Source organism: Chiloscyllium punctatum, chromosome 49, assembly GCF_047496795.1.
Source record: "Chiloscyllium punctatum isolate Juve2018m chromosome 49, sChiPun1.3, whole genome shotgun sequence".
Classification (NCBI taxonomy): domain Eukaryota; kingdom Metazoa; phylum Chordata; class Chondrichthyes; order Orectolobiformes; family Hemiscylliidae; genus Chiloscyllium; species Chiloscyllium punctatum.
This window is the reverse complement of record NC_092787.1, coordinates 21511397-21528780: the sequence shown is the minus strand read 5'-3', so window position 1 is coordinate 21528780 and position 17384 is coordinate 21511397. Positions and strand designations below refer to the sequence as shown.

Here is a 17384-nt window from a genome sequence, read left to right as displayed (position 1 = left end):
CAACTAGTAAAATATTCATCGAATGGCTAGGAGCAGCACACACTCAGAAACCCAAGTAGGTTTCTGCTTTAAATCTGTTCAGGGAATGTGGGTAACACTAGCATTTATAGCCCACAGGGCATGTTGTTGTGGGTCTGGAGTCACATGTAGGCCAGACTGGGTAAGGATAGTAGCTTCCTCCTCTCAGGAGGCAGTGGTGATGCTGATGGGTCTATACAATTGAGAGTGATTACCGAGTCAACGCTGGGCTAACTTTTTAAACCCAGATTTTTATTGATTTCAAAATTCATCATTTCCCATGGTGATTTAAACTAACAACCCCAGAGAATTAGCCTGGCATCTCTGGTCCTGTACATTACCATTTTGCCACCACCTCCCCTTAAGAAAAGTTGGTTATAAAATAGAATAGTTAAAGACCTGTTTGTCTACCTTTCATCTCAATACTGTACAGTACAAAGATGTGAATGTGGTGCTAGAAAAGCACAGCAGGTCAGGCAGCATCCGAGGAGCAGGAGAATCGACGTTTCAGGCATAACCCCTTCATCAGGAATGAGCAGGAGAATTGATGTTTTGGGCATAAGCCTTTCATCAGGAATGGTGAAGGGTTTATGCCCGAAACATCGATTCTCCCGCTCCTCGGATGCTGCCTGACCAGCTGTGCTTTTCCAGCACCAAACCCTCGACTCTGATCTCCAGCATCTGCAAACCTCACTTTCTCCCACAAAAGGTGCGAACGCCATTAAGTACCGAGAAATGATTTTCAGCACCTCAGCAAAACTCACAACCTCTCCAGGAGCGAAATGAAGATGAAAAGTTATCAAGCAGCTTCACCCTAGAAACTGCTCACAAGACAGAGATCGCAGCCCTGGACCAAACCCCTTCATTAGAAACAGCAAACAATGTTGAAAGGTGGGAGTCAGCCAAAAGCCCTGGAAAGTTTATCTGTGTAGGTTTGGAAATGAGAGAGATTCAGACCAGCCCACTGTCTGTCCACGGGAATACAGCTGACTCACATCGGCCAAATAAACAAGACCCAAGTCCAATCCTACAACTGGCATCCTTCTGAGGAGTGAAATCTGAAGCTCACAGACAACAGGAAATCTTAGTCAGCATTGCCTTAGAATAAAAAAGGCACCGTTTTAATTTTGGAGTTAAATAAATTAATGGAGCAAAGGCAGGGTTCATAGAGAAGGATTTGACCTTTTACCTTTTCGGTACACTTTCTGATGGTGCCGGTGAGTTCGCTCACCACCATATCTACGCACTTCAAACATGGCTCCTTCAGCTTTTGGATCTGCTTTTTCACTATAGCCTCAAAAGCAAGGTCAGGGGTGAAGAGCCCAGTTCTGCATTGCATCGTGGGAGGAAAATGACAACAAGGAGGGCGAGGAGAGAAGGTGCGGGGCATCAAGGTGTCGGGGATGAAGACACGGGGAGAGGACATAAAGCAAAAGGAAAAGTAAGACCTCGGTTACCTACAAAGGCTTTCAAACCAGGAGAGGGGATGAGGGGGACGGAATGGGATGGTTGGGGGCGGAGGAGAGGACCAGGCTTTAACAAACAAGTACTCAACATATCGTCAAGTCAGGAGGTTCCATTTCAAATCAGCTTCCGTTCAGAATTGGAGACCAGGTTGAAGGTTTGTTGGCTCAGCTTGTGCCGAAACCTTTTGTCAAAAGCCACATGAAGTGATTTGTATTGTCTCCCAATGAGTACAGGAAATTTGGCTGCAAAATTGGCATCGATTTGTGCTCATGGTCAACGCCCCCAACTATTTCTCCAGTGAGACCGATCTGGAGATCAGGGTGAAGAATTAAGTGACCATCGTTCGTAGGAGCAGGCATGCCAGGGTCATGGTTAGGTCACAGAAACCGTGGTGGGTACCACACAACCCTTAAGGTAGGCAGGCACTCGTACCAAATGGTGTTCACTTCACCTTCTCTACATCAGAAAGGAAAGAAAGCTTCCATTTGACAACACAACCAGCCATTCCCTCTCCTGGATCATGTGCCTCTGGTAGTTCAGTGAGATTTCTGGGTCACTGTCTTGCTAATGGATTTTGAGGGTAGCAGGGCTCTGTTATTACAGCTCTTTGGCATCGTTGCTGTCAGGTCTTTGCAGGTTACTCCTTCACCAAGCTCTCGATCACCAGCCCCAGCACCTTCTTGCTTGGCACGCTTGAACCTTATGTTTGACAATGTTCCCGAGAAAGGGGAGGGAGGATTTACTGGGATAGCTAACCACAGCCTGCTCTGCATATGCAGGGAGAAAATGGCAATGTCAGAACCCTGGCGCTGAGGGGTTATCTAGATGAGTAATGATAATGACTGAGTAATCATAGTCCCTTTGAGGTGGAGAATATCAGGGAGGCAGTGATTGTTCCCCTTCCAGCACAGAAGGCTAAGGAGAGTCAGAGGTGAGGGGTTTTGACAGAGTGAATAAGTATAAAGTGTTTCCACAGACAGCAGATTCACTAACCATGCCACACAGATTAACATCCATTGGCAAAATAACAGGAGGGCTGCGAAGAAGAGTTTACTCAGCCAGCTGGTTTAGTCTGGGAGGCATTAACTGAAAAGGATAAGGGAAACAGGAGGAGAAATGGGGAAGTGGAATTAATTGAACTGTTTTTCCAATAGAGCTAGAACAAGCCAAATTCAGCATGAAGAGGTGAGGCATTGTACAAATGATCCAATTTTCAATGATGCTCACATAATTTCATCACTGAAGTCCAGTCAAAGCTTTTCTTAAGAAAACGCGTTTTTGGACATCCATTCTCATGTGATAAGGATACCAGCGCGGTGACTCAGTGGTTAGCACCACTGCCTCGTGACGCCAGGGACCCAGGTTCGATTCCACCCTCTGATGACTGTCTGTGTGGAGCTTGCACAGTCTCCCAGTGTCTGCGTGGGTTTCCTCCCACAGTCCAAAGATGTGCAGGTTAGGGTGGATTGGCCGTGCTCAATCGCCCACAGTGTCCAGGGATGTCCAGGCTTAGGTGGGTTCGCCATGGGAAATGCCATGGGTTACAGGGACAGGGTAGACATGAGGGTCTGGGTGGGATACTCTTCTGGAGAGTTGTTGCGAATTTGATGGGCCGAATGGGAGAATTCTATGAATATGTAAATAGCTGTACTCCAAACAGAGTGAGTCGGGGGTGGGGTGGAATGTAGCTTAGACTCGGTGGCACAATTGAGATGACCACAAGATAGTTCCAGGCTGTGTAGTGGGAATGACTACCTGTGCAATCAAAACTGACTCTATGTTCAGAGCAAAAAATTACCACACAAACCATTTCTGCAATAGTTAGGGCTCAAGTGGCCGGTTAAATACTTGTTTGTCAGCTGCATGTGCTCTCCCCCCGTAATGTATTCCAGGAAACCATCATATCCACTGGTGCTGTCTTCAGCCATTTTTAAACCCAAAGTGTGCATCAGCTGAAAACCAGGCTCCAATGAAGGAACACCTGCGGCAGGTTCTGACTCGATAAAACATGACGGAGGCTGGCTTCGCCTTCAGATCAGCCAGTCGGGGTTTGGAGTCTGGAAGTCAGAAGGAGGAGGGAGAAGGAAGAAAAACACAGGGTCCCATTCCTTCCCTCCCCCTTCCCCTCGAACATCGTGTTTGTGCCCCAGGGTTAGTTCGGAAGGTTTTCCAAGAGAAAGCAAGTAGCAAGTGCTCAAGCCACGATTCCACACTCTTATCCTGTTCCCCTGCCCAGTTTTTGAACCTTCTGAAGTTAGCCATACGCCCATTCGCAGTCAATGTTTGTTGTCCCGGTCACCACAGCATTCCCCACCACCCACCCCCTTGTTGTGCTGTTAATGGTTGACATGCCGAGGGATTTCCAGCCAGTACTTTGGGAGTGTAAACAGCTGTGAAACAAGGTGTTTGGACTTAAAAGGGCTCAGTAACGTGGCTCAACTGGTCTAGTCTGCCAAAGAAAATCAGACCGTGCAAACCTGACCCAACAAAGTGCAGTGAGCAAAGGACTCCCAGGTGCTGTTAGAAAATGTCAGCTTGCCTTAAGCTCTCTCCACCCAGTCGCTTGCTGATTAGTGTACCTCTCTCCCTCCCTCCCTCTGTATCGCTCCAGTGCAGACATCGCTCGCCCTCCTCCATCCTGCCATCAGTGGCCCGACCTTCAGTGCTCGACGCCCTTCCTCGCTTGAGGAATTTCCTCCCTCAAGCCCCTCACTCCTCCCTCTTCTTTCAAAGGCCATCCTTATTAAAGACAAACCCTGCCTCTTTGACCAAACGCTGGTCCATCCTGTTCCTCCAGCTCGTTCTTCAGCTCGCGCTGTTGTGGGAGGTCTGACCACCTTGAGAAGAGGCACTACCAAAATGCAGGCTTGTTGTTGTCAAAGTAGCAAGGGAAAGGCACTGGTTAGGAAAGCGGTGTGCTCAAACCACGGCATCAATCATGCTTATTTTCATAAAACTCTTAATTTAAAAAAAAATCAATACTGGTCTAATCTGTGAAAAGTCCTACTTGAATTTTAATACTACATCTAGAAAGAGAGGTGGATATTAATTAACAGAAGCTGTGCTCAGTGTGCGATCATACATGCTTAATATTGACCAGTGCCCGCAGCCAAGTTACTGTCAGTCGTTATAAGGCCAAACACCCAAAGACCACTCTGCGGAGAACTTTCTGAAGATCCAAGAGCAGGCAGCAAGTTTTTTCAGGACTCTGTCACAAAGCAAATTACCTTTTTGGTACACTGCCTAACCGTACTGATTAACTCATTGATAACCATGTCCACACATTTGAGGCACGGCTCTTTGATCTTCAAGATCTGCTTTTTCACAATCGTTTCAAATGCCATGTCGGGAGTGAAAAGACCCGTTCTATCAAAGTGAGGAAAGATGTCAAAGTATTGAACAATCATTTTTTGTTTTGCTTTTTTTATAAAAATATATATATATATTTTGCAGGAACAAAAAAAAAACACAAGGTTAGAAATCAGAGAGACCAATTTGGACAACAGAATTCTTCAAAGCTGAGCCAAGTCTTTTTTGTGACATCAGCAAGGTGGTGAATTCTCAGGGAAAGGGGGAAGGGGGTGGGGGGAGGGGGGGAAAATGAATCACTTGTGTCCAGTTGGAGTCAGCCCCATTTGTTCACCAGGACCGTCACAGCACCGGGTTAGGTACAGAGTTGAATGTTCTCAGCAACATCAAGCCTTGCCTCTGACCCAGCACCCACACTTCATTTCCATTCCCCTCAACCACTGTCCTGTCTATGCCTTGGATTGAGGCAGTCAGTGCTCTTTTCCACTTTAAAAGCAGTTTTGCAATGTCCCCTCACACCCGCAAAAGGCTAGGCTATGAGACGGAGTCGAACCCATTGCCGAGAGAAACCTTGCGGTTAGCAAAGATTTTCTTTTTCAGAATTTTAAATTTTATCGTCACGTGTACACAAGTACAGAAGTACAGTGAAAAATCTATTCTGGTGTCATCTTAGATACAAAAGTACCCGTGTACAAAAATATCTTGGGTATAGAGTAGTAAGAGAAATGAGAGTTAACAAGTTAAGCATTACTTCATTACTTATCCAAATCGAGCCACCTGCCTTTGCAGGAAAAGTCCAGCCTCCTCCAATTTCTGTATCAGAAGTGGTGTTCACTTTTCCTCTCAACTGTAATTTTTACATTTAGACTGAACACTCCTTCATATAGACACACACACCAGCCATCTGATGAAGGAGCAGCGCTTTGAAAGTTAATACTTCCAAATAAACCTGTTGGACTATAACCTGGTGTTGTGTGATTTTTAACTTTGTCCACCCCAGTCCAACACCGGCTCCTCCACAGCATGGGAAACATTTGGGAGGAGGTTTCTCCTCATGGAGACAGTCCAGGACCAGAGGGCACAGTCTCAGAATAAAGGGGACGGTCATTTAAGGCTGAGATGAGGAGGAATGTCTTCTCTCAGAGAGCTGTGGGGGCAGAGTCCTTGTGTATATTTAAGGCTGATCAGTCAGGGAATCAAAGGCTACGGAGAAATAAGCATGAGCAATGTCAGATCAGCCATGATTCTATTCAGTGGTGCAGCAAGTTCGAGGGGCCAAATGGCCTCCTCCTGCCCCTATTTCTTATCTTTCCTGATAGTCTCAAGAGTTTCTGGGAAGTACAAACCAATAGAATGTTCTGATTTGGAGGTGTCAGTGCTGGACTGGGGTGTAGTTTTATTTGGAGGCACTAGCTTTCAGTCTTATACTCCACAACCACCTGACGAAGGGGCAGCGGTCTGAAAGCTAGTGCTTCCAAATAAACCTGTTGGACTATAACCTGGTGATGTGTGATTTCTAACTTAATAGAATGTATATCCTTTTTCAGGAATGGTGTAGGTGTGACTTTGAAAGGGAGATTTGCTCCTGACCAGACTGTCTGAGGTGATTGAGAAAATGGCTGGGGGGTACCTGCTCATCACTCTACTGAGGCAGATCCAGTGGTTCTCAATCTCCACTCATTGTCAGCAGCCTAGTAACTAGGAGGAAATCACACAGTGTTGTGATACAGAGAAAGGAGCATAGAGGGGGATATAGAGAGACATAGAGGGAGACAGAAAGAGGTGCAGAGAGTGAGAGATAAAGAAGTGTGGGGGGGCACACACACACACGCACACACACACACAGACGACAAGATGGATAGAGAGAGAGAGAGATGTATAAGGAAGGAGAGAGACAGAGAGATGTGCCGAAGGAGGGAGAGAAAGAGGCAGACAGAGGGATGGAGTGAAAGGGAGCGAGAGATGTGCAGAAGGAGAGAGAATATGCAGAAAGACAGACACACACAGGAGGGAGAGGGACAGAGAGAGAGGGAGAGAGAGACGTGCAGAGGAATGGAGAGAGGGAGAGAGAGAGAAGGAAAGATGCACAAAGAGAGAAGGATGCAGGAGACAGAGACAGAGAGCCCAACAGAAACAGAGCGACTCGCAGAAGGAGAAAGTGAGCAAAAATGTACAGATGGAGGAGAAAGTCAGTCAAAGTGAAAGCGAATAGAGAATGAAGGAGAGCAGAAGAGAAAATGCCAACAAAATGAGAGAGGAGAAAGAATGAGACACATAAGACAATAAGACATAGGAGCAGAAGTTAGGGCATTCAGTCCACTGTGTCTGCTCAGTCATGGCTGATTGGTTTCACAACCCTATTCTCCCACTTTCTCTCCATTACACTCAGTCCCCTTGACAATCAAGAATCTATCTATCTCTGTCTTGAATATACTCAATGACCAGTCCACCACAGCCTTGTGTGGCAGTGAATTTACATTTGGTTAGAGCCGTTTTTTGACAGGGGAGTGTGGCTTTTGGAATTGGGGTAAGGCAGTTGCTGATGGAGTCGAGCAACCTATCAGCTTTTCTTGCTCACAAACACAGACAGTGTAGAACTGAAAAATGTGTTGCTGGAAAAGCGCAGCAGGTCAGGCAGCATCAAAGGAGCAGGAGGATCGACGTTTCGGGCATAAGCCCTTCTTCAGGAATCTACAGAGAGTATAGAAGCAAACATGGACCATTCACTCCCTCTACACACTTCAATAAGATTATGGCTGATCTGTTTTGTTTCAAATTCCGCATTCCAATCCACCCCCAATAACTCTCCATTCCCCTGCCTAGCAAGAATCTATCCATCTCTGTCTTAAAAGTATTCAATGAGCCCCACCCCCACCACTTTCTGAGCCAGTATTCCGACAACACTGAGGAAAAGAAAATCGCCTCACCATTCTCCTGAAAGAGAGACCCCTAATTTTAAAGCAGTGTCCCTTAGTCCTGGACTGACCTATATGAGAAAAGATCCTTTCCACATCCACCTTGTCAAGACCTTTCAGGATCTTATACACTTCAATCAAAACATTCCTCACTTCTTTAAACTTCAATGGAAACAAGACTAGCCTGTCCAACCTATCCTCATAATACAATCCAGATAGTCCAGGTATAAATCTAATAAACCACCTCTGAACTCTGTTCAATTCATTTACTTCCTTCCTTAAATAAGATGACAAAATCAGACATAGTATTTGAGATGTGTTCTCACTAATGCCCTGTGCAGCTGAAGCATAACTTCTTTATTTTTGTGTTCAACTCTTCTCCTCCTGAAGAACAACATTCAGTTAGCCCTATAGGTCAGTCCAAAACTAAGGAACATTTCTTTAAAATTAGGGACCTCTCTTGCAGGAGTAAGGTGAGATTTTATTTTCTTCAATGTTGTTGGAACATATGCTGTAGCTATGTCTTAGCCTTTGTGACTCACATACTATAACTATTAAATCCCTTTGGACCTTAGGATTCTGCAGAACTTGATCAACAGTACAACCGCTCTACATTTTCCTCACTCCTTATTTTGCTAAATGTCAGATAGGGTGGCGAGAGACAGAGATCCGAGAATGGGGGAGGAGGAGAAAGAGAGGAGAGGGTAACACGAAAAGAGAGATGCATGAGAATGAGTGACTGAGAGACAGAGAGTGAGAGTGAGCGAGAAAGAGTGAGAGAGAGAGTGAGGGTGAAACTCCCCACATTGCGGGAACATGATTTCAAACAGAGGAATGGTAGTTGCTGGCAGTTAGCTCGGTCTCCATTACAGAAGGTATTTGGAAAGCTGCTGTTGAGGAGTGCAGTAACTACTGAGGATCTTCAGGTGCAGCCTGCCAATGGCAGCAGGTAACAGCAGCGTGTGCCCACGAATAAAGTATTGACACTGCCTGAGTGGCTCAAGTAAAGCTGCCTGCATTCAGAGCAGGATTATTAACAGAGCACAGCATGACGGATGGCTCTTGAGCTGAATCTACTGAACTGGGTCTTCACATCCGCTCTGAAATCAGATGTTTCCTGCCGTACTCTCAATGTTGCATCAACATGTGAAGGGGGGACGTGACAGAGGAGTGGTTCATTTTAAAGGAGGGTTTTTACCCACTGGGAGGGGCACTGTTCCCCATTTTTGAAGGGCGGGGGGAGGAGTTCACATGATGCACCTCACATTGTTAATCAAATTGATGCTTTAAATGTGCTGTATACCTCACACAGACATGGACACTGCCATTCTGCCACACCGTTATGGTGGAGGCTGGTACAATTGCAACATTTAAGAGGCATTTGGATGGGTATATGAATAGGAAGGGTTTGGAGGGATATGGACCGGGTGCTGGCAGGCAGGACTAGATTGGGTTGGGATATCTGGTCGGCATGGACGGGTTGGACCGAAGGGTCTGTTTCCATGCTGTACACCTCTATGACTCTATATTCCCTCCCATTATAAAACTTGCCTGTCAACAGTCACGCCTGCAGCCTCCCAGCTCTACCACCAGGTGGAATCTCAAGCTCCAATATTTGCGGATCCCCCTCTAGACCAACAGCACCACTTCCAAGTACGCGGATTTTACCAGCACAGGAGCAGGCCATTTGGCCCCATTAGTCGATGTTGCCATTTCTGCTCTGCACCAGAGCCCTTACAATCTATTTCCCCTAACTCTGATCAGCACACCCTTCCAACATTTGCTCCCTCACGTTAATCAGCACCCCCCACCCAGTGAGTTGATGGCAAACTCACAGGTGGTTGCACGAAAATGTGGGTTTTTAAACAAATTCATTTGTGGGATATAAGCATTGCTGGTCATTTATTGGCTTGGATAGCATTTGCTTTTATTATTACATAACCCCTTTTTTTTCTCCCAATTAACCTGTCTCCAAGATGTTTTGACATACCTCTGGAGCAATGGGACTTGAACCTGGATCTTTCAGTCCAGGGGTAGCGACACTACCACCACATCACAAGAGGGCCCCTAGTTGCCCAATTAAGAGTCAACCACAACCCTTAGTTCTGAAGAAGGGTCACAGGACCTGAAAAGTTAACTCTGCTTTCGCTCCGTGACACTGCTAAGATTTTTGAACAATTTCTGTTTTGGTTTCAGATTCCCAGCATCCACAATGCTTTCGGTTTTCTTTTAGTCAACCACTTTGCTGTGGGCCTGGAGTCCCATGTAGGCCAGACCAGGTGAGGACGGCAGTTTCCTTCTCTAAAAGGACATCAGGGAACTGAATGTTCTTTTTCCCAACATTTGGCAACAGTTTCATGTTCATCATTAGATTCTTAATTCCAGATTTGTTACTGAATTCAAATTCCACCATCTGCCATGGTGGGATTTGAACCTGGGTCCCTAGAGCATTACCTGGGTCTCTGGACGAAAAAGCTTCATGATAACACCACAGAAACATCTCCTCCTGTTTAGCACTGGGAAATGGAGTATTTTCCAGTATCAAACATTCCCAGGTTTGCAATAGCACAATTTCTTCAGTATTGTCCTCCTCAGGCACTCTTACTGCTGCTGCGTGATTTTGTAGTTGGCGGTGTGCGGACAAAGTTTGTCCTTTGTACCTATCCAGTGGATTATTCTCTGAAATAGTTCCGATAAAACTCCTCTTTCCTCAGGAATTTTGCGGCGGTTGGTCTGAGCTGATTCGATGGCATTAAATGTGTTACACCCAGTGTTTTCTCCTTCCCATTGCTTTTACCGGGCTCAACATTCATTGTTCAGACCAGGCATAAAACTAAGGAAACGTGCCCATCCAACACGGAGTTTCATATTGGGTGGAATTCAGTATGGCCCAGAGAGCTGGCAAAAGAGCCTTATCGTTCTCGGTGAGTCCCATCCTGTCCAATGCCAGTCTGGGTGGCAGAGGGTCCTTCCTCAGGACCTAGGTCCCCAGGGACAGAAACCAGCCCCAGCTCAGTAGCCCCATCAAGGAGGCAGTATTGCAGCCACCCGCAGCAGCTGAGGATTATCCAAGACCCTCTCCTGAGTGATGGTGGGACGGTAATAGTCAGGGAGTGGCTGTGGAATGGTCATTACCAACCTCTTCTGTCCCCTTCCATCAGAGTGGCTTTGAGTGAGGAATATTCCCACCAACACCCTGCCACTATACCCCAACTCTGAGAACCTCACCATGTCTTCCCTCTTTACTCACCCATGCTGAGATGATATAAGCTGCAGTTGGGCCTATGTTGACCATAAGTACCCATGTGAGGGCCTCAATTTTGAAGGGGGTTGTTGGGAAAGGTTGTCCATGGAACTATTCAGGATAGAGATGGGAAGCGGGTGGGAGTTTTGGTCACTCAGTGGTCAGCACTGCTGCCTCACAGCACCAGGGACCCAGGTTCGATTCCAGCCTCGGGCGACTCTCTGTGTGGAGTTTACACATTCTCCCCGTGTCTGCGTGGGTTTCCTCCAGGTACTCCGGTTTCCTCCCACAGTCCAAAGATGTCCAGGTTAGGGGGGAATTGGCCATGCTAAAATTGCTCTATAATGATCAGGCTGAGTAGGTTAGCCATGGGAAATGCAGGGTTACAGGGGTCAGGTGGGGGCTGGGTGGGATGCTCTTTGAGGATCAGTGAGAATTTGATGGGCTGAATAACTTCTTTCTGCACTGGAGGGAATTCTATGATTGCCTGCCTCCACCTTCCTCGTGGAATGGGTCAGTTGCTTTAGGTTTCCATGACTACAAGGTAGTGACTAGAAACCAAAATGACTGTTAATTCACATTCTCAGAACCACCTCCACAAGACCGCCATTTCTCTTGGTCCGCCTATCCTTTGAAAATGACCAGAAATACGGCCCGAGTTATGAGCAGGTTACAGAACAAGGTGAAATTAGCACAAACTAATTCCATCCTATGACGTGATAGTACACTCACCAGTATCACATGATCTATTACAACACTGACATTGCTTTTATAGCTACCATCAAGTGTTAACCCTTTACTCTATACATGCCATTCGATTAATTCACCACCCACACCCCTCAGCCACCTCGACCTCAGACAGCAACCCTACCTCTGGGGCAGGGGAGGGCATTAAATTCCATCCCTTTGACGGTCCTGGGGAGTGCTGCTGAACAAAGAGACCTTGGACTGCAGGTAGACAGGATAGTAAAGAAGGTGTTTGGTATGCTTTCCTTTATTGGACAGAGCATTGAGTTTAGGATTTGGGAGTCATGCTGTGGTTGTACAGGACATTGGTTAGTCTACTTTTGGAATATTGTGTACGATTCTGGACCCCTCCTGTCAGAAGGATGTTGTGAAACTTGAAAGGGTTCAGAAAAGATTTACAAGGAAGTTGCCGGGGTTGGAGGATTTGAACTACAGGGAGGGGGTGATTAGGCTGGGACTGTTTTCCCTGGAACGTCTGAGGCTGGGGGGGGTTGACCTTATAGATATTTATAAAATCATGAGGGGCATGGATCGGGTAAAGAGACAAGGTCTTTTCCCTGGGGTGGGGGAGTCCAGAACTAGAGGGCATAGGTTTAAGGTGAGAAGGGAAAAATTTAATAGGGGCCTAAGGGACAACGTCTTCATGCGGAGGGTGGTGCGTGTATGGGATGAGCTGCCAGAGGAAGTGATGGAGGCTGGTACAATTACAGCATTTAAAAGGCAGCTAGGTGGGCATATGAATAGGAAGGGTTTGGAGGGATATGGGCCAAGTGCTGGCAAATGGGACTAGATTGGGTTGGGATATCTGGGTCAGCATGGACAAGTTGGACTGAAGGTGCGGTGGCTCAGTGGTTAGCACTGCTGCCTCACAGCACCAGGGTCCCAGGTTCTATTCCAGCCTCGAGCGACTGTCTGTGTGGAGTTTGCACATTTTCCCAGTGTCTGCGTGGGTTTCCCCTGGGTGCTCTGGTTTCCTCCCACAGTCCAAAGATGTGCGGGTCAAGTAAATTGCCCATAGTGTTAGGTGCATTAGAGAGGGGGAAATGGGTCTGGGTGGGTTGCTCTTCGGAGGGTCGGTGTGGATTTGTTGGGCTGAAGGCCCTGTTTCCACACTGTAAGGAATCTAATCCCTATGAATTTATGACTCTACTTTGCCTCAAATGGGGGCTAATCAAGTGGAAAAGATAGATGTGACCATCCAAATGGCCCTCCAAGTTCAGGCCAACTCAGCAACAGCCCTCAAATATCACTTCTCTGTCAGAGATTCCCTTCCTCATTATATTTTACAACATGACCAAGGCTCTTAATCTTTAAATCTGTATCCGGCTTGATGTGAAAATTGAACATTCAAATCTGTACACCACAAACCAGAGCTGAAATCTATTTATGAAAGGTTTCGGTCTCCTTCAAACTAAAGAGGTAACTTGAAGTTTTGAAAGAAAAATCTCGGGGATGGTTCGGTTCAATGGTCCCATGGCAAAACGGGGAGGGGCTCCACCAACATTTGCCTGAGGGGGCGGGAGAGAGGACATTGGATAGGTTCTGAGTGATCTCAGTCGCTCGTTCATGCTTTTCTCAGTCTTCCCCTGGATGTGAAGTGCTCTCTCCTTCCAAAGAAAGAGCTGAAGGGACAAATGAAATTGGGACGGACAGCCACACCCCAAGCGTTACCCCACAAGGGTTTTTCTTCATCCAAGATCGGAGCTGTCTCTTGACCGGGAAGGGGTCAATCTGTCATCAGTAACCTGTCCTGGACAGAAGCTACACACTTTCAGCTACTATCGCTCAATTCCCCTCACAGCTTCATCCAGATCGGAAGGGAATTTGGAAGCAAGGGGATGTAGGCAGTGGCTGAAGATTTCATGTTGGGTGGAGATGGAGACAGGCAAGTTGGAAATACCCTGGTTAAGTGTCAACAGGCATTGGATACAGGCGAAAGGAAATGGAGCACACACTAGCTCTAACAGATACATGCCTGATTCCATGGATGTTCTTGATGGCGTAGCTAATCTCTCGCCGCAGCTCCTTCTCATCAAACTCCATCTGTCACAAAAGAAAATACCCAAACTGAGGCCAACGACATCACAAGCAAGAACCCAATACTAAAACTTGTAACTAAAGCCTTCTGCCCCTCCACCTCAGAATCTACAAAGTTAAAAATCACCCAACACCAGGCAATAGTCCAACAGGTTTATTTGGAAGTACGAGCTTTCAGAGTGTTGCTCCTTCGTCAGCTCGCTACCTGATGAAGGAGCAGCGCTCCGAAAGCTAGTGCTTCCAAATAAAATTATTGAACTATAACCTAGTGTTGTGTGATCTTTAACCTTGTCCGCCCCAGCCCAACACCAACACCTCTACATCTCAGGATCTACAATCGTGTTACATTTATCTCGACACTCCGTATTAATGGAAATTCTGAGGAAGGGTCACTCGATCAGAAACGTTAACTCTGATTTCTCTCCACAGATGCTGCCAGACCCGCTGAGCTTTTCCAGCAATCTCTGTTTTTGTATATTAATGGAATACTCATTACACTGTGACAGGGTGAAGGATATTGTTTAGCAAGTACCTGGAAGTTGGCCTAGGACACATAATACTCCACACGATCAAATTTTAGTTGGATTTGGTAAGTTTCCTTTGGGATTTTAAAAGGGCTACATGGACTCCTCTGGTTTAAACTGCACTCAGTGCTCATTCTATTTTGAATAACCAATAAAACCGAAAGAATTCCATGACCAGTGAGCACAGCAGTGGCTGGAGGACATTATGTATCCATTAAGTTTCCTTTGGGGTTTTGTCCTGGGTTGGAGCGTGTTAAAGAGGGACCATCAATTGTTAGCTTGGTTTAATCTGATCAAAATGAGCGTGAATGGGGGCTGCTGAACACAGTGAAGGGAGGGAGGGTACTGTAGCTGGCAGGCTGGGGCTACAGGGTAGGTGAGGAAAAGGGCGCAGGGCAGAACGATTGATGATTTTTTTAGTGCATGGAATCGAAACAATTTCTGTATTTAAAACGCTCATGGGGTAAGGATTATATAAAACTTTCTGCAGGTGAATCCTAAGGGCGTACACCCCAGTGTTTCCTTTGAAAACTACAGCCCAAATTATGGGCAGGTTACAGGATGGAACAAGATGAAATTGGAAAAAGACGAAATTGGCACAGACTAATTTCATCTAATGGTTTAAAAGTAACAAGAGAAGCATCTGGGTCCATTAGTGTTCTGTTCTCTCACCCTTGGGTTAATCACAGCTGAGACGATGGATATAATGTGCCAGAAGGCAGGCTTGGAGGGTAATCTCACCTGCTGAGTACAGCAGGCAACATGCAGCAGAACCAAAATAGACCAAGAGACAAGAACAAAATGACTCATTCAGCTTTGGCGTGTTGCTGAATCAATGACCCGTGAGTACGGTCTTTATTTGATCACTCATTTGCAATGGCTCAGACTCTATCACTTTAGCTAATGGATGCCTGTAGATTTAACGGCATTTGGAAGGAAGGGGTGTCAATGTGGCAATAACTTTGCTTCTTCAAAACTATAACTCTCACTCACTGGGTTTCAGAGCAGGTATTTAATGTCAGTAACTCATGAGATCACCAAGGATTTGGTTAACGTTAAAGCAGTGCATCTCGATGTAGGTGCCAGGCCTGTAGTTACCTTGACGAGTTCAAAGGGGAATCTCTCATGGAAAATGCGGTTTATTCTCGCACCCCCTGACAACTCGTAAGTATCAATCTGATCCCCCGAGCCTTCAATTCGCTTCTCGAAATCAACAGAAAACTGCTGAACCATCCTGCCAGAAAACAAAGACTATTTTTTAATCCGTACATCAAAATGGAGGAGGCCATTCAGCCTTTCAAGCCTGTACTGTCAATCAATTAATTCAAGGCCGATTCACAGCTCAATTCATTCACCTGCTTTAGCTCCATATTCCTTGGCACCATTTCTTTATACAAGATTGGAGATCTCAACTTGCTTCAGCCTACTGCAGGACACATTCCCAAAAATCTTTGTAAAGGAACTGTTTCCACAATCTCCAACTCAAATTGGTTTTGTGCTAATTTTTAAGAGACGACTACCTGGTCTTTATTTCCCAGACAAAATTGTTTCTCTCTATCTATGAGGCTTGCAAATAGTTTATTTTGTTACGATGTCAAGGAGCTGCTGTAACTATTGGATTTGCCTTTATAAAAACTCTTTCTTTTCAGTCTCTGGGGCTTGACAGTGCAGTGTGAGCAGTTAGGCTCACAATCAGCAGCCTCCACATAAGTAGACTGCTCTATCCCTTGTTAAAATTTCAATATGACCAAGCTTCATTTGATGTTGAACTTAAAGCTGTATAAACTGTATAAATTTGACTTGAGATCTGCCAGAGCTATTGCCAATGAGATTCACTCGCAGACTTTAGGTGACTGTTATACACATGACTGTTCCCGGTGTCAGTGTTATTGCCAGGACTGAAATCGAGGGCCTTGGTGCTGCTCCCATGCCCTGTGCTCGGAGGGCCCTGCCTCCCTTCCCGAGGGCAGTCTGCCCCATCAAGCGCCAGGCCCTGGTTATTCAGCTCTGATATACCCCTCATTCCAGGCCCTGGTTACAGGGCTCTGATATACCACTTTGTTCCAGGCTCTGGTTACGGGGCCTGGATATAATCCCCCCATTCCAGGCCCTGATCAAGGGGCCCTAGTATACCCCCTCATTCCAGGCCCTGGTTACAGGGCCCTGTTATAACCCTTTGTTCCAGGCTCTGGTTACGGGGCCCTTATACACTGCCTCATTCCAGGCCCTGGTTACGGGGCCCAGATATAACCCCTTATTCCAGGCCCTGGTCAAGGGGCCCTAATATACCCCCTCATTCCAGGCCCTGGTTACGGGGCCCTGATATAACCCCTCATTCCAGGCCCTAGTCAAGGGGCCCTAATATACCCCCTCATTCCAGGCCCTGGTTACGGGGTCCTGATATACTGCCTTGTTCCAGGCCCTGGTACGCTGCCTCATTTCGGGCCCTGATATAACCCCTCATTCCAGGCCCTGGTTAAGGTGCTCTGATATACTCCTCATTCCAAGCCCTGGTTACAGGGCCCTGATATACCCCTTTGTTCCAGGCCCTGGTTACAGGGCCCTGATATACCCCTTTGTTCCAGGCCCTGGTTATGGGGCCCTGATATTACCCCTCTTCCAGGCCCTGGTCAAGGGGCCCTAATATACCTCCTCATTCCAGGCCCTGGTTACGGGGCCCTGATATAATCCCTCATTCCAGGCCCTGGTTACGGGGTCCTGATATAACGCCTAATTCCAGGCCCTGGTTAAGGGGCCCTGATACACTGCCTCATTCCGGGCCCTGATATAACCCCTCATTCCAGGCGCTGGTTAAGGTGCTTTGATATACTCCTCATTCCAAGCCCTGGTTACAGGGCCCTGATATACCCCTTTGTTCCAGGCCCTGGTTACGGGGCCCTGATATAACCCCTCATTCCAGGCCCTGGTTACGGGGCCCTGATATACTGCCTCATTCCAGGCCCTGCCTCACAGTACAATCCTTGCAATGCATCCTGGGACAGGATTAAAAACCCTGGCCTCACCAGCGACAATCACATCCTGTGAATTCACAAAGAAAAAGTAAACAAATCCCCTCATCCCAGGAAGTGAGATGTGAACATGAAGGTGGGATTTATAAAGACA

General features: G+C 46.7%; 1 protein-coding gene across 9 annotated transcripts in view; it reads right to left on the bottom strand.

Annotated features, from left to right (window-relative positions):
• LOC140469360 (dynamin-1) overlaps positions 1 to 17384 on the bottom strand; it is a 246391-nt gene that overhangs the window by 138116 nt on the left and 90891 nt on the right. For 7 of the 9 annotated variants that reach the window (XM_072565799.1, XM_072565800.1, XM_072565797.1 and 4 more), the window contains exons 8-10: positions 15360 to 15495; positions 13676 to 13743; positions 1208 to 1346 (exon numbers count right to left, since the gene is read on the bottom strand). In XM_072565799.1, coding sequence (XP_072421900.1) covers positions 1208 to 1346; positions 13676 to 13743; positions 15360 to 15495 — 343 coding nt within the window. Of the gene's footprint in view, positions 1 to 1207; positions 1347 to 4712; positions 4852 to 13675; positions 13744 to 15359; positions 15496 to 17384 lie in introns of all 9 variants that reach the window. The other 2 variants (XM_072565798.1, XM_072565803.1) reach the window with 1 other exon arrangement.